The sequence below is a fragment of the Pezoporus occidentalis genome, unplaced genomic scaffold (assembly GCF_034315485.1).
Source record: "Pezoporus occidentalis ecotype Australia unplaced genomic scaffold, CSIRO_AGI_Poc_V1 ctg48, whole genome shotgun sequence".
In the NCBI taxonomy this organism is placed as follows: domain Eukaryota; kingdom Metazoa; phylum Chordata; class Aves; order Psittaciformes; family Psittacidae; genus Pezoporus; species Pezoporus occidentalis.
Window position 1 is genome coordinate 702622 of NW_026915813.1, and position 24096 is coordinate 726717.

The following is a 24096-nucleotide window of genomic DNA, read 5'->3' on the forward strand; positions in this document are numbered from 1 at the left end:
TCTCTGTAAACCATCTCTTCTCTGAGCTTTACTAGCCTTTCAGAACAAGGTAATTCTCCTGCATTTACTGGGTGTTCAGGGATATAAAAATTTGTCTTGGGTCTGAAATAGTTCAGAAGCAGTCTAGAGGAGTCTGTGGCATTTCTATTGCAATCTTAAAAGATCTCAGGCAGGGTGTTAAGGAACTCTACGCTTACACGGAGTTCCACTTATGGCAGCTAAATCACTTTGCAACGTATTTTGCTGCAGAACTGATAGCATTTCCATGGCATGCTGACAGCTTGGTATTATTTACCAGTAAGCCTTTTGCACAGAACACAGAAACCGTATTTTCTTACTTGCCTTTATGCCATTTTGTCTAAAGACCAAGTGAATAGCTCTGCTTGCACTCCCTCCAGCTTCAAATTATACTGCGTGCCCACCTTTGGCACTATCAGAGTGGAAAAATTTACCCAGGAAAAACGTAACTAGGTCTTGTTCTCACAAAATTACTCACCTACATTGCCTCATTAATGTGATGGCCAAGTTATCTTTAGATCAAAGCTGCTTAACTATTTGTTAGCAAAATACTTCATGTCCCTCTGCTGAAACTGGTGTATGAAAGGACAAAAAAGTGGGATTAAGATTTCAAGGGCAGTTTTTCACATCAGCAGTCCCATTAAAAATGAAAATGGGTGAATACATGGAGCGGAAGCAGGACTAAGCAATGGGCTCTCTACATCTTATGAATGTTGCAAACTGGCAGGGAAAGCAACAGGAAGCCTGGTCAGGTGTTTTAAGTCCCGGGAATGGTGATTTTAAACACTCTCCCTTTATGTTCTGTTAAAAAGTCTTCTCTGTGCAGGACAAATCCTCCACTTACTGGCCTCATCTATGGTCCAGCATCAAAAATAAACCACTGTCAGTGATGATTATCAAAACACTAACTTCTCAAGTGTTCAAGGAACTACTGGCTGCTGGCTTCTTTAATGTGAACACATAATCATATGGACATTAGACCTCAGGTAGTTCTTGCACCACAGACTCTAACACGACACCACGCTCGACCCAGAGGATCACAGGTCTGGTATGATGGCCACACTGTTTAACCCAGCACTTGAAAAAAAAACAGAGTGGAATGGGCTTTTACAATTTGGTAGGGGAAGTGGTAAATCTACATTTAGGAAAGATTACAGATGTGACCGAATTCTACCAAAGCAACGCAAGCTAACAGCATAGCTCAAAACTACTTCTAGTCTCAGGAACATACTTGAAATGAAACAGCAATAAAGTCTGTCTGTGAACAGGGATGGTGCACTACACATTATAAAGCTTATTTTCCACAGGCAAAGAAGAAAACCATTAAGAAACCCTGCTGCTTCCAGGATGTTATTTTTGGACTAGAACCCTTACAAAACATTTCTTACAAGCTTCCTGATACGCCATCTCTTGGTTTTAGAACTTTTATTTAACGAAATTTATTCAAATTGATTCCATTAATAGAATAGCTGATTGCAGTGTTGCATGAACCTGCTTGTAGTACCTGGCAGTCAATCTCAAAGCTTTTCAAAAAATCTCCAGAGGAATTCATCAAGCATAAAGAAATATGACGGGGTATACGCAGAAATAAAATGGGCTTAGATTAAAATGCTGAGTGCATCTGAATTTCAAACAAGGCAATAGATACATAATTTTGTCAAAAACCAGGGGAAATACACAGCTTATCTGATTTCACTACAAAACCAAAGAACAAGATTAATGCTCTCCCTCAAACCCAAATGATTAAAATGTTCTTACACGCAGATGAGATTACAGTGAATAGTAAAATCGTGATAGCTATTTGTTAACTTGTCATACATTAGTATTTCATTAAAATATTTAAGATTTCTGCTTAAAGCTACAGAACACTCTTGCCTGTACCTCCAGAAGCTCAGCGGGCTAGGACACTTGTTTAGGAAGCAAGAGATTCATCTCCCAACCCATATTGTATCTTATTATGAACAGAGATTCAATACTCGGATCATACATCCCATAAATACTCCAAATATTCTTGGATGCCACTGGTCACTGGAAGATACTTCACATTATAAACTCACATGAAATAAAGCTGATTGCATGTACTTCTTCCTCTCTTCCATGTGAAGAATTATGGAATGCTAACTGGAAATGAAAACAGGAGACTACTTTTAAGAATCCTAGCACCAGTAAGATACAATGACATCGAAGTAATCCATAGGACAAACTAATTATAGAATCATAGAATAGTTAAGAGTTGAAAAGGACCTTTAGATCATCTAGTCTCACCCCCTTGCCATGGGCAGGGACACCTCACACTAAAACATGTCACTCAAGACTCCAACCTATCCTTGAACACTGCCAGGGATGGAACATTCACAAATTTCTTGGGCAACCCATTCCAGTGCCTCACCACCCTCACAGTTGAAGAACTTATTCCTTATATCTAACCTAAACTTCCCCTGTTTTAAGTTTTAACCCATTACCCCTTGTCCTATCACTATACAGTGCCTAATGAAGAGTCCCTCCCCAACATCCTTATAGGCCCCCAATACTGGAAAAAAAAACAAAGAAAGTTGTATTTCCATGCATTTAAAATAGAGGTTCATTGGAATTTCAGTCCTGATTTATTCAGAAAGCAGTTTCAAACTTCTCTTTCTGTACTTCCTTCTTAGAAACTTGCCTTTGTAGAAAAGGTTACGTCCTTTACTAGGTCTAACTATTAAATTGTGAATCCACACACAGGTAAAATACATTTTCTTATCAGTAAGGAAAGAAGCAAACTTCAGAATGAAGACCATCCATATCAGGAATCTTGTATCAGCTTTGACTGAAATACCAGATCAAACTTAACTGGTGGCCAAAACTAGGACCAGACCCAGTTTGTATGGAAGGAGGTCACAAACTTGATCACTCAGGTCTCTTGATACAGATTTCCACCTGAGGCAAGCTGCGGGGGATTTACCTGGAAAAGAAGCTAGCACTCGGTACCCAAAAATACAGTCCACTCTACTTAAAAGTATCCCTAACCATATCTCATTTTAATGAAATTACATAAGGAAAGTAATGAAAGAGTAAGTCTCTGAGAATCTGTACTTTTTCTTTTGACAGATGTTAATTTTCCCCTTTTCTTAACAAAGGAAAAAATCAAATACTTTGCTTCAACCTCGCATTTAAGTTTACCCATTCATAAAATGTTTATTGCCTTATGTGTTGACAATAATTATTTAATACCTTTTAGTCTAAATTTCTGTGCATTTCTGTGTTCTGTCAGGTCAAATGAAATAACATTCTGGGTGACTGCTATCAGCAAAGGGGAATTACAAATGACAGTAAATTGTGTGGTTTTTATGGTTTTGATGTTAAAGCTGAGGAGAAATAATTATCTTACCATGGACAATGTAGTTCCCAACTGTTAACTGATTTACTTTGTGAATCTGCATGTCTGTTTTCTTAATAATGAACTGTTGATCACTAACCTCATTTCCCTTCTCCTTTCCCTGCTAAGTAGGAAATTCGCAAAAAGAAAAAAAAGAAAATGAAATATTAAATATTGATGAACATCTCATTTGCTAAACTTGTGACAGACCTGGAGAGCTAGATATTAATGTTTTCAAAGGATCGTAAGAAATGAGAAACAAAACAGGCTACATTATGGGGGTGCTTTTGCTGTCACCTAAAATAATACTACAGTAAAAACTTTACAATTGAAAAGCTTCCCAAGCTAGCACAGAACTGTTACTGCAGCACAATATCCCTTGTGTACAGGATAAATCTGCAGACTGTGTTTATGAAAATATTTGGCTGAGCCATTCAATTACCTCTGACAAAAGTCCTCTTTTGAGTTATGATACACTGTGATAGTCAAAATCACTTCTCCACTTTCCTGAACTTGCACTTCAAAAATTGGTTATGAAGCCTGTGTCTGAACTCAGCCTATTCACCTACAGTGGACTATTTTACTCCACTAATGTGCCTGAAAAGTCCTATGCTATCACCCAAACAAAACTCATTCATCCACTTCAGGTATCCACAGATTCCATTCCAAATAATTTAATTGATTTATTCATGTGTACACAAAACAAACCTACTCAATTATTCTGTGCAAACACAGTCAGCTTCCAGATCATTGCATTTTTACGTATTTATTCACCAATTTGGACAATTTTTTTTATGTACTGTAGCTTGCAGGGTTAGAGGGTTATATAAATCTATATTGATGAACTCACAAACTATGTAAGTGAGGAAAAAATAAAAAATAACAAAGGCCTAAAAATTTGAGAAGGGCTCAGAAGAACCTTACCAGGTGAGAACAAGGTAAAGATCTTCTCCCACAAGTGAGAGGCACTTACAGGTAAGTGGCATCTTTTTTTCTGTCCCCAGGATATTGATTCCCTATTTGGTTGCATGGTGACCTTCTCCTTATATTTTAATATCACCTCTTGCATTAAAATTATCTTTGTACTTATTCATGAAACTAAGTCTGTCAGGCTTGCTTCCCTGCTTGCTTATGCTAGGACAAACCAAGATAACTATTGAAGTAAGTTGTCATTCTAGTGCACAACCGACGGAGGAATGGAGAGTCTAAACTTGTTATCGCATACAAGCCTTTATCACATATAAGACATTGACAGGTCCTTTTCTCCTGAAAAAAAAAAAAGAAATAGAAAGGTTTAGTGGCTTTCAACTACAGCAGATAAGGACCATGAGCTTAGGGCAATGGCTGAGCACTTTGGCTTCTGTGCTTGGTTCAGTGAGTTTGTCAAGAGTGCAATCCAAAAATGCAAGCAATTCTAGCTTGTCATCTACAGTATGAGTTTTGCTACAGTACTTAAAGGGGGGTGGATGGTTTAGAAAGTTGATATAGGATGGAGGCACCTGTATGCTCTAAGAGAGTGGCTTTGAAAGCTGCTAGTAACTGCTGTTAGCTGAAGGTATGCCTGAGGATAGGACCTAACTAGGTAAGTTGGCATTACACATCTCTCCAACACCGGTGCTGTTACAGTACATGAACTTACAGGATATTACTCCAAATGGTCATTTGTTTGAACCAACATGGCTGTTCTTTACTAGGATACTGGTGCTTATAAATTGCAATATTGATGATGCCCAAACAACTTAAGAGAGAGCTTGGATGTGGAAAAAAAAAACCAAAAAATCCTACCATGGTTTGGGTTCTGTTGCCATTAACATAAGAAGCATGGTGTGATTCATTCCAGTTCTAGGGGTTTCCAACCAAAGTCAAGATGGCAATGGGTACACAAGCATGAAATTGTCTGGAATCCTAAATCTTGTGAGTACAGGACAACACAAGATTGTTCAGCCCGGAATAGGTGGTATTTCTTTAATCCTGGACCAGTAGAGAGTATGAGATGCTTGGGAGAGAAGGCATATAGGATGCTATCGCTAAATTTTCATTATGGAAGCATTGTGATAACACTTTTCCTCCTCTTGGATTTAGGTAATTAGCTCCTAGTAAGACATCTCAGTTTTATTTCCCTTAAATGCAACAGCTATTTAATTCTCTGTGGCGGAAATCTTAACTACTTTGTGCAGTTTTCAAAGGCCAATTTTCATTTACAACAACATAAAAACTGGGCTGAATATTTAATTACTTCTAATTCTTTCCACTCTGCGTTTACAAATATATTAATGCATTTTTTTAAAATGTCTTGCAATCTGTCTATAGATGTCTTGTGGACCACAAGCTGTGGAATACTCATCTAAGTATCTGTGGAGCATGCCAGGGTGAGTTCAGAGAATTTCACTCAGTTTTTTCAGTAATATTGCTAAGCTTCTGTTTCTACTAGAATGGTATAAAAGAACAGAATACAACTCTCCACTTGTGAACTTATTTTCCTGCCTTCTAACTTACACTTAGTAACACATGCTTTCAGTGATAGAAATATGGAGATTAAGTAAACAACAGAATGTTTAACCAAACATTTAATTGAACCTTTTCTTTGCTCACAGTACAGAAACAGCAGAGTCCAAACCTTCCAACAAAGTGCAACGCAAATGACTATCAGCTAAGCTTTAGGAGTACAGGCCTCCCGGAATGACACCAGGGAGATTTGCAGTGTTTGCAGATGTTCCCAAACTAGCTGGCTAGTTTGTTAGCATCTAACATTCGTAGATGTTCTACACATTAGCTAGCCCAAACCTGACCGGGACACAGATCTTGCAGCACAGTGTTGACTTTTGCCATGTAAGGGTTGCTGGTACCCAGCTGGTGAGTCTAATGTTTGCTTGCCTCGGTCTACCTGAGCTGCAGTAACACCACTGCACCATGGAGTACTTCAAATCACTGCTGCCTTCACATAGGTATCTTGCCTTCCCCACTGGTAGGAGTAAAGTTATCTCCCTAGCAGAAACACAGAGAAACTAAGTGAAGAGGCAAAGCCCTGCTGCCCAGGAAAAGGTTTCTGCTTGTCCAAATGCACTTCTCTGAAAGTGTGGTAGAGCAGGGAGAGAAGCAAAGGCATTGCAGTTGTGAGATGCAACCCCCTACCTTAATGGCAAATCTATTTTTGCTTTTATGCCCCAGGTAATGGGCAACATATGTATAACTACTGCACTTACCTCAGCTGTAGAAGTCAGAACAACTCCATCTACTGACAGCAGGGCTATGCTTATTTGCATTTCCTCTTCTTTCTAACTTATGCTGCTTACAAGGTATATTCAGAGGCAGTCTGCTCTCCTAAAACAGTCTCTAGTAACTGTATTTAGGGTTAAACGGAGGAAGTGCAGTTGCTCTTTATGTTAAATGTCACAATAAAAATGTTTTGTAAAAGAAAAAAAAGGTGTAAATTAGGATTTGTGGGCCCCTATTCAACATATGCCAGCTGGATCACAGTACTTGCAGTTTTTCATGTCTGGCAGTGTTTGTTTGGATCTAGGAATAAGAGAGCAGCTGTAATATGGCATATAATGGCTTAGACCTGGGTGAATTGGCAAGGTTCAAGTTTATGCAGCTCTCCTGGCAACTTGGCAATTCTATAAAGACTTAATTCACCCAAACCAATTTTTCATTAATGGAAAAGAAAACTTAGCTAACAGTGCTGAAACAAATAAGATTTTCAGTCTGATCTTAACATCACTAAAGCAAAGTACACAATGAAGGAAAGCAATATAATTTCACAAATGAGGTGGAACTGCACAGGGTAAAAAAGAATTGTTTGGTCTCCAGAATCTTCCTGTGAATTGAGGAAGGAGATGGATAAATTAGTAACTCTGGAGAATGGATTGCACATAGCAGTATCAGAAGACATGATGATTCTACTTAAATTATACAGCTTTGTACAATTAATCTACTCTAATTCACTGGCACAGCCATCCAAGCAAACTTTTCCTTTCTCCAATCCTTTCTCCAAAGTAGTGCTTATCAAATATCCTGTTGCTTGCACTATTACATAAAACCATGGCAAAACTACTTGTTCTAAATACAGTTGCTTTGATTTTTTTTATCAATTGAATTTGAAAAAGTGCATTTGGACTAGTGCTAATTAAGACTGTGTGGGTATCTTATCCTAATATAATAAGAACTACAAGTTTCCATAATACCCTGATCTGGTCATAATTAATCATGACAAGGATCCTGTTGAGCTGAAAGTGATTTGTTCCAGCCTAATTAAAGGTCACTGCTAGCTGGTTTTAGGCTTCATGAGATAGACCACATTATCTCACATTTTCAGTGCAGACAGGAAATAACATGGTGCAAAAGTATGAAGCATTTACATATTTTCCAAATCAGGAATATAAAGAAATATAAAATATTACTTACACCAAAGATCTGAACTTATTTCAGTGAACTAACTAGTGTCAAAAACAACTTCTCTGAGAGGAAGATAAATGAGAGAACTATTTTTGGAGATAAAGTGAAGTTAACTAAGAATAGTATCATCCTACCATGGTGCAGAGGAGATAATTATGTTACATAAATGAAATGTATCTCCTGGTAATGTAATGCCAGACATATATGCTCTCAGCATTATTGCAGCCTTGTCAGCCACCACGAGGTTAGGAAATGTAGTGTGCTGGGAAGATCATGGAAAAGGCAAGCTAATGTGGACATCTGTGCTGTTTTGAGGTTTGCCAGAGCCACCATGGTATCTCCTGCAATTTCTCAATCCTTCCCAAGGCTTGACATTGCATAATGGGGTTAGAGGATCTTCAGAATTTATATTAGTAAATGACATATATCATTAGAGATGGCACCTTGTAGAGATCTGCAATAGCCTCTGTGCTCCCGCAGTCATCCTCCTCCTCCAGTTCCCACTGTGCTTGCCGATGCTTCTCTAGCAATTCATGGTAAGCCTAAAAGAAACACAACAGCTGTATTTAAATAGCTGAAAAAATTTTGATAGCTTCTTGTGATTCTCTCTTTCCTTTCTCTGATCCCTTTGCCATGTGCCATCACAATAGTTAAGTGCTCAGCTGGAATTGTAAGTCAGAGGGACATTGCCTTACCGCCTTAATTTGAGCACACCCACTCTTAGATATGAAACTCCATAGCCTAAGCAATTTGGGTTAAATAATATGTACCCAATATTGTAACTGACACTTTCTGGCTTGTGTGCTTCATTTGATCATTCGTGTATTTTCTGAAAGTAAAAAAAAAAAAAAAACAAAAAACAACCAAGAAGAAAAAAAAAACGAAGCAAAAAAAAGTGCTCCTTTTCCAGTGGAAAGAGAAGGAGACACATGTTAAAATTCAGAGCTGCAGCAGCTAAATCATTACCATCCAACTTGTGTTCAAAACAAACTGATGTGAAGAAAGTTCATTACAAACCCCACCTTCATAACCGGCAAGCACTCTATATTCAGCAGAAAGGTCAGTTACTGCTGAGACTGCTACCATGGTGGTGCGAGCCTTTTGATTAGGTGCAGGGGGGAAGGCAAAGAAGAAAGGTGCATTTGATGGGTGCAACTCTGGGCTCATGGTGAGGATTCAGAACCAATTCCTTCACTGGGCTGGCTGTGAAACCATGAAACAGGTTTAAAATACCTCCTCAGTTCTGAGGGGACTGTTTATACAAAATAATTACTGGACTATTTAAGTCAAAGCATGGAAGTTAAATGGGAAATACATACCATTTTTTTTACTCTTCAAAGAGTCTCCGGACTCAAGACCCCATTTGTTCTGGGGAGAAAAAAGGCTCTCTCCACTGTGGCAGCAGAAAGGCTTAAATTTCTGACTTTTATTATTTGCACACAGACATTTGAAAATACTGACTCAGTTGTATTCTGTCTTGCAACATGAAGAGTAAGTTGCCCATTTCTACTTGCCTGTCAGAAGCAGATCATCAGTGTACGGTTTAAGTGTATTTGTTAGCATTCCTAAAATGTACAGAACACAGCATTTCTTGCACAAAGCTGTGTGGCTTTAACTTAATAGGGGAGAGGTCTTAAAACAAAATTTCTTAAGCTTTTTGGATGCATCCAAGAGATTTCAGTGATGTATATAAAGGAAGTACACTCACAAGTGCTCAATGGCTACAAAAATGTGTGACAGAATTATCTGTCTCAAGTTATGAAAAGCCAAAGATGTAAAATGTGCTCTACTCTTTAAAAGTGTCTGAAACCTTTGGTTTTGAAGCGAGGTGTTGCTGCACAGGTGTTGCATACAAGAATATTTGAGAAATCATGGCAGTCAGGTGAAGTTCCCAATGACTGGAAAAAGGGAAATATAACCCCCATTTTCAAGAAGGGAAAAATGGATGACCTGGGGAATTACAGAGCAGTCAGTCTCACCTCTGTGCCTGGCAAAATCCTGGAGCAGATTCTCCTGGATGGCATGCTAAGGCACATGACAATCAATAAGCTGCTTGGTGACAGTCAGCATGGCTTCACTAACAGGAAATCCTGCCTGACCAATTTGGTGGCCTTCTATGATGGGGCTACAGAACTGATGGACAGGGGTAGAGCAGTTGATGTCATCTACCTGGACTTCTGTAAAGCGTTCGACACTGTCCCACATGACATCCTTGTCTCTAAATTGCAGCGACATCAATTTGATGGATGGACCGCTCAGTGGATAAAGAACTGGCTGGATGGCCACACACAAAGAGTTGTGGTCAATGGCTCAATGTCCGGCTGGAAACCAGTAATGAGTGGTGTCCCTCAGGGATCGGTGTTGGGACCGGTCTTGTTCAACATCTTTGTCAGTGACATGGACAGTGGGATTGAGTGCGCCCTCAGCAAGTTTGCTGATAACACCAAGCTGTGTGGTTCAGTTGATACCATGGAGGGAAGGAATGCCACCCAGAGGGACCTCGACACACTTGTGAGGTGGGCTGATGCCAACCTCATGAGGTTTAACCATGCCAAGTGCAAGGTCCTACACCTGGGTTGGAGCAATCCCAGGCACAGCTACAGGTTGGGCAGAGAAGAGATTCAGAGCAGCCCTGCAGAAAAGGACTTGGGGGTGTTGGATGATGAGAAAATGAACATGGGACGGCTTCAGTGTGCGCTTGCAGCCCAGAAAGCCAACCGTATCCTGGGCTGCATCAAAAGGAGCGTGACCAGCAGGTCGAAGGAGGTGATCCTGCCCCTCTACTCTGCTCTTGTGAGACCTCACCTGGAGTATTGTGTGCAGTTCTGGTGTCCTCAACATAAAAAGGACATGGAACTGTTGGGACAAGTCCAGAGAAGGGCCACGAGGATGATCAGGGGACTGGAGCACCTCCCGTATGAAGACAGGCTGAGGAAGTTGGCGCTGTTCAGCCTGGAGAAGAGAAGGCTGCGTGGAGACCTCATAGCAGCCTTCCAGTATCTGAAGGGGGCCTACAGGGATGCTGGGGAGGGACTCTTCATTAGGGACTGTAGTGACAGGACAAGGGGTAATGGGTTAAAACTTAAACAGGGGAAGTTTAGATTGGATATAAGAAGGAAATTCTTTCCTGTTAGGGTGGTGAGGCACTGGAATAGGTTGCCCAGGGAGGTTGTGAATGCTCCATCCCTGGCAGTGTTCAAGGTCAGGTTGGACGAGGCCTTGGGTGATATCATTTAGCATAAGGTGTCCCTGCCCACGGCAGAGGGGCTTGGAACTCGATGATCTTAAGGTTCTTTCCAACCCTAACGATTCTACGATTCTATGATTATCCAATTCATACAATATAATTGAAGAACTTGGCCCTGCAGTACAAAATTGCACTGTTGAGATCAATAAATTTTGACAGTTTATTACAGCTGGAATCTGAGTCTTCTCATAGATAAATTTATCTAAGTTATTAGATTTCATCAAAAGTTTAATGGTGCTGGATGTAACCACTTTAACCTTAAACTATTTCTTTTAATGAAAATTGAGGATTGATTTTTTTTATTATTATTTCCTAATAACTTGGGTCTGTAGTTCTCAGCACTTATAGGAGTTTTGCAGCTCCCAGCATTTACAGCCAAGAACACTGATCTCCTATATGTATTCTGAACTATAACAATGGAGCTTCATAGAAAATATGGCCAAGAAAACACTACACTGGCCATTACATACCATATTAAATTATCTATGGCAAACCTTCTCTAATATATCCTGCCAGCAATCATAATGAATTTTCCCTCAGCTTACGTGAAATTTGATAGTCTTTTGAACTCAGTAACCTCACTCATAGAAAAGCAATTACATCAGTGCAGCCTGCTTTCTTCTGTCAGGCAGGACAGATACATTCTTTCAGAGATATCCTATGTTGAACCAAACACATAGTATCTCAGTAAAAAATGTTTTCTACAAAACATGTAATCTAGCATTAATACCCTTCAGCATTTTGTTCCAATGCAACAAGATCAATACTGGAGAAAAAGTCTCCAAGCAAACCTAGGCAATAAGGGTCTGACACTATCCTCCTGGTGCTACTATGCTTGACTCTCAGGGAGACTCAAAAATCACAACTTTATTGAACAGGGAAGAATCTGTAATATATTTAAAAAATAACAGAACAGTGAAAATAAGCTTTTATGTGCTCACCTTAAGAAAATCATGAACATCTTCATTATGAAAAGTTTTACTGAGGAGACTGCCTTGTTCAGCTTTCTGTCTGTGTTCGAACTCTTCTTTCTTCTTTGCACAGCTCTCAAGTCGTTTCAAGATCAGGTCTTTGCTTTGCTGGATACATTCTGAAGCGTAAAACACTCATGATTAGACACCACAACTCCACAGGGAGAAATTAGCATCTGCTATTGTCACACAACATAAGCTCACAGAAATCTGTTAGTGAGTGAAAGAGGCAAGTAATCACCATGGAGAACTTTAAATTTAAGTCCTACTCTGACAGTCTTTTTAGATGTGAACTTCTGGGTTGTTATATGGCACTTAACTTACCAGGTTTTTGGATCACTACCATCCTGCACCCTCCCTGTCACTGGTGCTGCTGCTCATGCAAAGGCAGTGTGTCAGCTCAAGAAACAGATTCCCACCTACAGGACCCCAAAAGAAGCGGCTCATTACCTAATTGCAGATATGCAGATGCTGCTGCAAGGACAGAGGCAGCAACATGTGGCATGGAGAAAAGATCCAGAGCAGTGCTAGTTCAGATTTGCCATACCAGCCTCCCAAAGTAACTCATCCAGAAACCTGCAGCAAAAGTTGTTAAAAGTCCCTCTGATCTTGTGCTTGTACCATGAAATATTTGGGACGAAGTTCCTCCCCTCTTCACCTCCCCTATAGGTCCAAGTGATTTACAAATTCCTGAGTCTATCTGGACCCTGTGCTGAAGAGTGGAATTGGTGCTTTCAATGTTCTGCAACTACATCCTGTCTCACTGCCTGTCCACCTAAGAAGAACTTTGTTCATTTCCCTCCCCTTGTCCTTCCCTAGACCAGTATTTCACCCCAACTCAGGCAGCTAAAGGGGAATGTGAAAGAATAGTCTTCTGTGGCTGCTGTTCTGCCACATCATGCTGTTGCAACTATGAGAAATTACTTTGTGGAGAAATAAAGGAGTTTATTAGTACAGCACCAAGCAGTTTACTTATTCTCCACGCTAATTTATTGTGCTTATCCACAGGCTGATGATACACTAACAAAACACTTGAAAGTGCACTGAAAGCACAAGAAAGCCTGTAATAAAAATGTCACCTGAACAAACAGCAACTGTTGTTTTTAAACACTACTTGATTCTTTACTACTTCCTTGTTTGTTTCCTAGGAGCACAGTCTTGCTGGCTTTGTGTTCTGCTTACAAATTATAGGTACAGTTCAATTTATGTAGTTAGGAGCTCATAAGCAAGGTCAACACAGTCATATGTGAAAATGTTGCACTCCAGATTATTTTTGGTTTTACTTTTTTAAGCACGTTCCATTTCCTGGGCAACCAACCAGCTATAGCTGACCCTGCCTGAGTAAGGGGGAGATGGACCAAATGACCTCACGAGGTTCTTTCCAACCTCAACTGTTCTGGGATTCTGTGAACTCCTGATTGAGACATGGCACAATTTATCAGCATGAAGCCTGAAAGTGAATGAGCAGCACTGCAACTAGAATATACTGCAACAAGACTACATTCATTTTGACTATCTAGTTCACTGAACTCTAACCCTAATGACATTTTGTTAGGACAATTTTCTTTAAATATGCCCACTAGTAACAGAAATGGTTCTGGAAAATGTTTGAGAGTAAAAAACTCCTCATTTTTGCTGAACGTGTACTATAATTTTCCATGAGTCCTGAACCACTGAGCCTTTGGTACAGCACCTATCAGAAAAGTTGGGGGTATGTTTCTCAATATGCTGGGCATTAGGTAACATGCCAAGTGACATAGGGAGAACCTTGTCAGTCAGTCAGCTTAGACTGTTATAATTGTGTATTTAACAGGCGACATGAAGGCGCGCAACAGGAAGAGGAAAAGACTTCATTTTTAAAGTATTTTTAGTCTCATATAGTAAAAATCAGGTTTATATGAAGATTATTTGCCTTAAAATTATGTTTTCACAAGAGTGATAGCACAACTATGTTTTGTGTATCTTCTGGCTCCACATGCTAGCAGGAGATCATAAGACAAGTCTTCTGCACATACACAGCCATTACTGTCCTTCATGTTAGCCAGTATCATCAACAATGTCAAGTATCTGGGCAGTAAATGGAGAAATCTCACAGATACTTGTAACAAATGTGACTGCTCTTCAATCTTCAAATTAATGAAATAAGGTATAGATCATGTGAACTGTAATTTCACAGTAATGCCTGGAACAAGACTTAAAAGGCTTAAAGCCGAAGTTTCCATTCTAAGCATCCATCCATCACAGTAACAGTGTTTGCCAATTCATTAATACATTTTTAAAACAGAGGAGAATAGCGCTGAAGCTATAATACACTAATGAGAATTTATACCCATATTTGTTAAGTCATGATCTCTGCTCTATGTACTCACCATTACTGAAATGTGCCAACTGTTCCCAAAAGGCCTTGTGCAGATCTGTTAAAAGTTCTTCCTTTTGTCGGACTGAGAGATTATTCTTTACAGTTAAATGGTCCAGAATATTTGATACAATATTTAATCTACATTTGCACTCTTCTGGTATATAGGACTTCAGTGAATCAATCATTTTCACCATAAGCTCCCTGTTGAATAACCTTTCCTGAATGTCCTAAAACAAACATTAAAAAGCCCTGTTTAGAAACCAAGAATAAGCCTTCAGTTGTGCTTGTCATTTCACTGCAATTTTCATTCACAAACTATACAGAAAACTAAGGAGGCTTCCCAAGACCGTGTGAACAACAATCTCCTGTACTTAAATTGTGACTGGTGTAGGATAGCAGTGGGTTTATTGCATGCTCAGTTGCTATTTTCATACCAGGACAGCTTAGTTTACTTAGCTGCTCCAATGCAAAACTAACAAGCTAATAATTACTGCACCTTTTTATTGGTAAACCAAATAAAACTAGCTATCCTTTTAGTCTCCACATTACTAATAAATGCAGTGGGCCAGACTGATTGTAATGTTAATCTACAAATTAACTCTTCCAGTAAGTCCTGTGCAAAATGAATAAAGGATGTTAAGATTTAAAATAACATAAAGCACAGTGCTGATGCATTTGTAAACACATCCTTCCCTCTTAAGACTGTATCACTAAGAGATGCTAAGGCTTTTCGATTCCAGTTAAAGTCACTGGACACAGAGTCACACAGAGATTTATCGGTGAAAGTGGAATAAACACTTTGAAACAAAAAGAAATGTCCTAATGCTGAGGACAACAATTCTCCTTCATGATTAGATCTAGTGCTCTTGCTCGAGCATGCTGGCTGCATTAGTATTGCTTTTTCCTAACATGACTGCCTCAACACTATTTTGAGCAAGAGAACTCAAGTGCAGAGTTCATCTTTGTGTGAGTCTTCATAAATTGCAATGGAAGCTGAGCTCTTTACAACAAAACTGAAAAAGGCAACTGAAATAAGGAGGCTACATCATTCCTGAGGCAGGACTGACAGAATCTGTACAATTGAATCATTCTTTGTGTTCAGATTGACTAAATCTCTCTCAACTTTTATTTCTTTTTGTACTTTACCATTGCCTGCAAATCTTGAGATTCACATAATAAGCTTTCTACTGCAATCATCTTCTCGGTCAGATCCATCATTATCTTTGTTGCTTTGGCACTTGAGCATTTTGATTCGTCCAAAAAAGCCTGCTGGGCTTTGTCAGTCTGCTTCCAGAAAGTTTCCATCTGTAGAATATGAATAAAAAAAACAATCCATGCTTCCTTATCAATCTCTAGTATTTTATTACAGTAAGAGGCATGTAAGTCTACTGAGATAGAAGTCACTGAGACTACAGACAGCTTTCAGAATTAATTATAGAGAACATTTTGTAAAGCTAAAGAGCCCATTTTACTATATGATGATAAACATATGGGTGGCACATAACCAGTAGGTCAACTCTTTTTTTAAATGTAGTCATTTGGTATAACTTGCTACGAATTTGTGGCTAGTTCTCCGCATATTGCACCTCTAAAAGCCAATCATGTCGTTAGTATTAATGGTTAAATGAAAAGGAGGTAACAAACTGCTGCCCTTTTTCTGGTAAGTCTGTTTAGCTATAGGAGCAGCCATTCCAGTCAAACAAGATTTCTGCTAAAAAAGGAAAATTGAAAATTGACAGTTTTTCACAAAGTCTTTCATAGACACATGCTACACAAGCACTTTATTACCTGTACTGGAATTAAGTACTTATGCAGTATCAGTGCAGTAGATATGCTAATTCTGATACATTATCATATGGGCATCTCCGGTTTTAAGCTTCAATCCAACAAACAGGACTGAGCACAACTGTGAATATTCTGTGGTATTCAGTGGGATTACCAGTATACATAAAGACAAGAGAATGTATTCATGACCAAGATTTGTATGAAGTATCTGTGAGTGTGACTACGGCATCTGTGAGTATGGCAAAAAAAATCTTTACATTATGCAGGTTCTGACTATATGAATCTGCATACAGGGAAATAATCTTCAATATGGATGAAAAGCATCTGCTGGCTTAAGAGTGCCAGGCCCACTGAAGGATGACTGCTACTGGTGAATAACTGCCTCATGTTGCTCAGCAAAGCTGCCAGTGTTTTTTTTATGAAACTAACTCTGGAGGACTCTAAACAATCAATCTTTCACAGAGCAAAGTTAAATTGCAAAAGAAACTTGACACAGGTGTACCATCATTACCAGGACTTCCACTAAAAAGTGAAAGGTACAGAGAATCAAGAGGAAGCTGAGAAAATTCCCAGTGAAGCACTGAACCACTAGATATGAAAAAAATATTCGCTCCTTTATAAAAAAAAGCCCAAGGCTGAGATGATGGCCTGTTTACTTCATGGCTGAAGTGCCACAATCAATCAGCATAGGCAGCTCACAGAGCCATCAGTCTGACTAGTCAGTCTTCCATTTTCATCAGCCATAAATTTGCTCAAAACTCAAAAACAGGACTGGGAACTAGAATACCTGCCAGATGACTCAAGTTTACTGGAAAAAATATACAGAATATTTTTAACCGCCAGTTTTCTAGCCTTCAAGCTATTGGATGTAGTGACACTAGTGATGAGAAAGAAATTAATCTTTGAGAATCAAATGCTTGCTATCAAACTGTACTTTACATCAACGACGTAAATGTACATAAATGTGCAAAACATACTAAAAGGTTATACATTAATTATTTTCTTAGTATTTATTTGAGATGAAAGAGTTTTATAGTCTCTTATTACTCTCTTAGTTATGGAGGAATGAAGAAACCAAGGTGCTAGGATAAAAGTCCTAAAAGGATATACGCAGGCTTAAAATAAATCTTTACCATCTGGCAATCAATAGACATTTCTCAGCTCTAAAATCAGTGTGATAAAACAGCTTTTGTATAAAAAACATACTGGTTCCCAAAGAGAGTTGGAAATACTTTGCTGGAGCAATGCAAAAATGCTTTCAGGACTCATGCACATCTAAACTGCAGTGGGCCAGCCAACAGTTGAAAAAAAATAAATAAACATTCCCCATTAAAGAATTAGATTAAATTTTAGAAAAAAAATAGGAAGTTACATTATCTATTACGTGCTCAGAATATTCCCTTTCTTTCCTTTCTAAATCTGCTAAAGTCTGGTACTCTGAATTATGGGCTCCTGACATCTCAGTATGCTGGAGTCGAGACTCAAGTTGTCGCTGTAATTCTTCAAAATCCTGGAAAAAAAAACACAAGTAGTATTTTAAAAAGAAAGAACAGACATAACTTCTAAATTCAGGAGTGAATTTGTATGTCCACTCTGGCTCGTGCCTAGGGAAGCTGAACAAGAGCATTCAGAAAGTTTTGTCTCTGGATAATGAACCTTCTGCAACAAGCAAAATAAAATCAAGGTATATGGAACTGCACTTAAACTTATGGTATACAGCAAGGAACTGCACTTAAAACATATACTATATGGCAAGAAACTGCACTTAATACAAATACATACATTTCCACTCCTATGTGAGTACAATCAAGACTGTTGTCCATTTCCACTGAATTCAAGTTTTAGTAAACACTGCTCCACAGCCTTCATACTAATAATCCTTTGAAAGTATTCACAAATGTTTTATTGTAATGCACATGCCCCATCTTAAATGGCAGCTATGAGTGCCATTCATAGCTGTACACACTGTGTACACTGTTGAAAACCACAGACAGCATCCAGATATGATCATCAGATAGTGTTTTCTGCAGTGCTAGCACACAGGGATGAATACACCTGTAATGCTCATAAGGGACAAATTACAGGCTACCTGATTATACAGGTTTGTAAAATTCTTTGAAATCAGGATGACTTGTTCTGAAAGCTAATGATACTGACATATAGTAGTCTTCTGCATTATCTAGTAGGTTAGTACTCAAATGGATAATTCTTCAGTTGCTGAAACATGCCTTACATAACAAATATTTACTTTTAATACCACCCAATTTTGGGTGTCAATGCATTAACTTGATAACCTTATACCTTAAAGAAATGTGACCAGATTTTGACAAGCTTCACAAACAATTTCATCAAAATCTCATGATTTTTTCTTAACAATGCAGAATAAAAAGAGGAAAATGCTCTCTGCAATAGATTATAAAACCTTTCAAGTTTCCAGTGTAGTATTACATTAAATAATTTCCAGTGTCACTGTGTTTGCTTATTACCAATGTCTCTTTTACACAGTATTTTTATAACCAGCCTTGCTGCTTATATGATATCCCAGCTCAAAGGCTGTCATGTTTCCAAGACCTTTCTCTTCATAGTATAGGACACAGGAATCCCATATTGACACTTAAACAACTGGACTACTCGATAAATTACTGCATCTAACAAACATGACAAAAAACCTAAAAAACTAAAACTAAAAAAAAACTAAAAAAATTTAGTTTTTGCCTTGCAGCAGCTCAGTCAGATGTATGAAGATACTGGTGCCATCCACGCCAACTGAGGGTTAGGCTATACTGGAAAACATGTCTGATCTGTATTACCTCTGTTTACAAGTCATTACCAGAAGGAAAAGGGATTTGCACACCAAACCTCATTTTTCATTTAGTAAATACAATCAACTTTAATACTAAAACTGAGGATTTAAGTCAGAAGACTGGTTTTTAGGCAAAATGCATTCTGAGATAAGATACAACTACAGAGATTCCTGATATTAACTCACAGATTATGAGACTGCACAAGCAAAATAAATCTCAACAACTAGAGTTGACAAGCTGATAGGCTCATGCCTAAATGTGGAATTCTATCCCTATGTAAGAAAAAAAATTGTCATTACTGTGAAAAAATTGAGTATTAGACTAGGCCCTTAGAAATGGTGGAGTCTCCTTCAACACAAACTTTCCTCTGCCTCTAATTTGGAAAATAGAAAGTGGAACCAATAACTCTCCTATTTTGTTTAGTTTTGTAAAAGTTGTTTTTTTTTCTTTGTAATAATCTTCAAAATAGTACTGTCACTCCACTTCAAATGCAGTTTGACTGTCAATGTATGTCTTCTAGTTCAGAAGTAGCATATGGATTTTAATACAAGTATGTGGAAGGAAAAAGGACAATAAGGAAAAAAAATACATTTTTGCTTGATGAAAGCCTTGAGTTTCTTTCTGGTACTTCTATTTCCTGCTATTTTATTATCAGTAATGACACATAGGACCAGACAAAGACTTGATAATTAGAGATTATTAAATCTGAGTGAATAAGGTTCATAATGTTCTGTTTGCTTGAATGGATTCAACTACAAAATACTTCTATCCTTAACAGATTACACACATCACCATCCTGATGACCTCATACAATAACAAAGAGGAAATGCATACAAAGTAATGGAGAGAATCGACCAACAAGGGAGCTTCTTTGCATTTCTTCTGAAAAAGATTACAAATTACATTGCTGTTAAAAAGGAGCAGGTGAGACAGCCTGCTGTGGCAGCTTGCACCAAATGGTGGGATTAACTCTTATTTTCTGTGTTCCTAAGTCATAACCAACAAAATCACTTACTTTTTCTTGAATTAAAAGGATCTTCTGGAAAAAATCATCAGTAATCTTCTTTTTATGATAAAAGTCTGTAACGTGTATTTTGAGAATCTGAATAACCATCTAATTAAAAGGAAGGAAACAAAACTCAGGGTAAGAGCCTGTTCAACATCATAAGGACATTTTTGTGATAACTCTTGTTCATTTCATAGAATCATAGAATAACTAGGGTTGGAAAGGACCTTAAGATCATCAAGTTCCAAACCCCCTGCCGTGGGCAGGGACACCTTACGCTAAATCATATCACCCAAGGCCTCGTCCAGCCTGGTCTTGAACACTGCCAGGGATGGAGCATTCACAACTTCCTTGGGCAACCCATTCCAGTGCCTCACCACCCTAACAGGAAAGAATTTCCTTCTTATATCCAATCTAAACTTCCCCTGTTTAAGTTTTAACCCGTTACCCCTTGTCCTATCACTACATTCTCTAATGAAGAGTCGCTCCCCAGCATCCCTATAGGCCCCCTTCAGATCCTGGAAGGCTGCTATGAGGTCTCCACGCAGCCTTCTCTTCTCTAGGCTGAACAGCGCCAACTTCCTCAGCCTGTCTTCATACGGGAGGTGCTCCAGTCCCCTGATCATCCTCGTGGCCCTTCTCTGGACTTGTCCCAACAGTTCCATGCCCTTTTTATGTTGAGGATGCCAGAACTGCACACAATACTCCAGGTGAGGTCTCACAAGAGCAGAGTAGAGGGGCAGGATCACCTCCTTCGACCTGCTGGTCACGCTCCTTTTGATGCAGCCCAGGATACGGTTGGCTTTCTGGGCTGCAAGCGCACACTGAAGCCGTCCCATGTTCATTTTCTCATCATCCAACACCCCCAAGTCCTTCTCCACAGGGCTGCTCTGAATCTCTTCTCTGCCCAACCTGTAGCTGTGCCTGGGATTGCTCTGACCCAGGTGTAGGACCTTGCACTTGTCATGGTTGAACTTCATGAGGTTCATCAGCCTCATCACAAGCATTTCAAGGTCCCTCTGGATGGCATTCCTTCCCTCCAGGGTATCAACTGAACCACACAGCTTGATGTCATCGGCAAACTTGCTGAGAGCACACTCAATCCCACTGTCCATGTCAGCGACGAAGGTGTTAAACAAGACTGGTCCCAACACCAATCCCTGAGGGACGCCACTTGTTACTGGTCTCCAGCCGAACACTGAGCCGGCTTACTGATTGATGTAAATCAATCAGTAAGACTATAGTGAATCATAAGCAAAATAACAGAAGCATTATCAGCAACTCTGCTGTACTTCCATTGTGAAAAATTCTTTGGCTCTGGCTTCAGTAAAATAGAGGAAGATGGTGTTACATTCTAACAAGGACAAGGACATAATCTCATATAAACTTTTAGCCAAACTGACACATTTGAAACAATCCTTTCTTGGAGAAAATGGAGATCACTTGAATATATAATGTCCATTTTTCTAAACTGGAAGATACTAACATGTTCATTATAGAATCACAGAATAGTTAAGGTTACCATGATTTCAACTGTAGTTGGCCAAAAGTATCAACATTTTTATGTACCACCCAAAAGTAACCATCTCAAGTTCTAGCTACATTCTCTTACAAAAATATACATCCATTTTCCAGCTGTGATCCTTATATATATATATATTAAAAGACTGTAATACTAGTATCTTCAAAAAGATATTTTTGAATGCTGGGATAATTTCTGTATAACCTCTTCTCTCCAGCCTCAGTTAAGAGTGTCAGTGTAAAGACAACTCACTTCATAACTAACTGCTGCAGGAATTTCCAATGTGAAGATAAAAATACGTGAAATTCAACAGCCACCTGCCTGTTATTCATGTACTTGAAAACAGATGATACAGAAGTTGCCCATTTTAACCATATAAAAACATAAATAAAATCATATTTACATATAAAACCAGTTATCAAAGCCAGTATTTCAGCTGAGCAAAAGCTGGAAAATATGTTATCATTTGAGCTCAGTAGAAGAGAAAACCATAAAGCAGCTGTGTTTTGGATCACATTTGCCAATGTTTTGGATAGGAGTTTGACAAGTCTGAGCATACACAACCAAGATAGCACACACTATAAAAAAGACAAATACAAAACCAAAAAAGGATTCAGGAAAAGACTGGAGGACAAATTTCTTTTTTCTAGACATGATGCTAAGAAAGACTGACTGAAATCAGAGAAAGGAAAGTGGGAAAGGAAGAAACTATTCTCTGGACTGAAATTTTTTTGCCCTTTTCCATGCTAGCAAAAACATAAAGCTATTCAAAGCTTCAGCTACAGGTCAAAGTCATCTGCCTTTTGTTGCAATTTCTGGTGGGCTATGAGTGTGTTAAATGCTCGTTTTCTCAGTGTTTCTGCGATTACATCACCATGTTGTGACTTCACCTTTGTTTACAAATTGATGATTAACTTCCAGATCAAGTTCAACCTTCCCTAGTAAAGCTAAACTTCCTTCTGGAATCTGATCTCAAGTTCACTTTCTCATTTACTTAGTTGGGAATAACTCACCAGAAGAGAAGCTGTGTTCCAAGTTTACTTTCATGCTGCTTCTTTCGGATTGTGTTGAAAATCCCACCCTTTGAAATACTCTTAGTACATTTAATAAATTATGTCAGAAATGATCAATCTGTTCAAACAGAGATTGTGAAAGAAGGGGAGGAGAAAGCTATATACTTTATGTCAAGATTTATATTAACTAGGCTAAAACTCAGTAGTGGTAATGATTCTGTCCTTGTCCATAACTAGTCACCATAAACAATTCTAACAGTATTCTGTGGCTTTAATTGCATACATCCATTTTTGGTTTGTTTTGTGGGTTTGGTTTTTTTTTTTGCTTTGAATGCTGTGACTTGATGTAGGTAGCTATCTATGGTTTAAATGGGTACTTTAATTCTTCAGTCCTACAAAATAATGACTATTGTACTTATCACAATGATATTGTTTCAGCTGAACCAGATTTTCAATTTACTCAAAGACTTTGGAGTCCTTGGAATCGCAGTGTCAGAATGTCAAAAGCATTGTCCTTGAGACATAAACTCATCTATTAAGTAATTTTCCCCCTCTTTTCATGAACCTCAAGTGCTGTATGTTAATTCTCTGGCATAAAGTTTACAACCGATTTTTTATATTATCCAGTCTGACCCTCTGTATTTCACAGCCCAGTATATTTAATTATATTTTATTCTTTTAGGAAGCTCACATTATATGCAGAACAGGAGAAAAAATAAAGACAATACTGTAGAAATGCAACTTCGCTACACTACTTCCCAGCTAGCCAGTTGTTTATGTTATTTCCTTAAACTGATATTCAACTAAGATGTTCAAAACAAACAGCTATAAGAAATGAGTACCTACCACATGCTTTTCTTTTCTTAGTTCAGTATCAAGAAGCATGAGGTCTTTTAAAGTAAGACTGCAAAGGCAGAGCTTAACATCAAAACTAAAACAAAGATTAAAAAAGTGTTAATACCAATCTAAATGAAGGTTACACAGAAGGACAACGCCATATAATAGTTTCATTTAACCACTAAAGTCTCCTAAAAGCATTGCCCGAAAACAGCAGTCAAGTCACTTCCACATTGCCTTCTCTTTCACGTAATGTATCTCTATATAAAAGTAAGCAAAACAAAGCAGAGCTTTTAACAAAGTTGGAGTTGCAGTTCCCTTTAGAAAAAGGCAGGGTAAATATAGGCATGAGTGGCTACACCAAGGCTTTAAATTAAAACAGCTATAATGAGTATAAATTTTGAAAATACTCTTCATCACTAGTGCCTTCCCCAGTCCCCACAGTGACACAAATATGATTTTCTTTGTTCTTGCTAATGAGAATGCAGACACTTACGTATTCATCTAGGGATATTTTGTCATAGGGTAGCTGAAAGAAAATCAGAGCTGACAGTCCATTTTGACTAGCTCTACCCACTCGTCAGTGGCATGCCTGAGAAAGGAACTCTTTTCCCACAATAAAACACGAGTAGCTCCTATTAAGACAGGGGACAGACCCTTGCCACTTGCTGTTTTCAACACACCTCTGCTGTACTGTGCAGAGGACTCCATCGTCAGTCTAGCATGCCACCGCACTTGTGAACTGAGCATATGAGCCAAAACAAAGGGATCTCCTTATCCTACA

The 24096-nt window shown here is 38.6% G+C and overlaps 1 protein-coding gene across 6 annotated transcripts in view; it reads right to left on the reverse strand.

Moving 5' to 3' along the window:
* The window catches only part of EVC (EvC ciliary complex subunit 1), a 58843-nt gene that overhangs the window by 26728 nt on the left and 8019 nt on the right, over positions 1-24096 (reverse strand). For 5 of the 6 annotated variants that reach the window (XR_009968038.1, XM_062636332.1, XM_062636327.1 and 2 more), the window contains exons 5-11: positions 23322-23406; positions 19950-20048; positions 17503-17640; positions 15492-15650; positions 14356-14572; positions 11957-12105; positions 8212-8310 (exon numbers count right to left, since the gene is read on the reverse strand). Coding sequence is in view for 5 of the 6 variants with exons in the window: in XM_062636332.1 (XP_062492316.1) it covers positions 8212-8310; positions 11957-12105; positions 14356-14572; positions 15492-15650; positions 17503-17640; positions 19950-20048; positions 23322-23406 (946 nt within the window). In the remaining variant the exon portion in view is untranslated. The remainder of the gene's footprint in view (positions 1-8211; positions 8311-11956; positions 12106-14355; positions 14573-15491; positions 15651-17502; positions 17641-19949; positions 20049-23321; positions 23407-24096) is intronic. The other variant, XM_062636328.1, reaches the window with a different exon arrangement.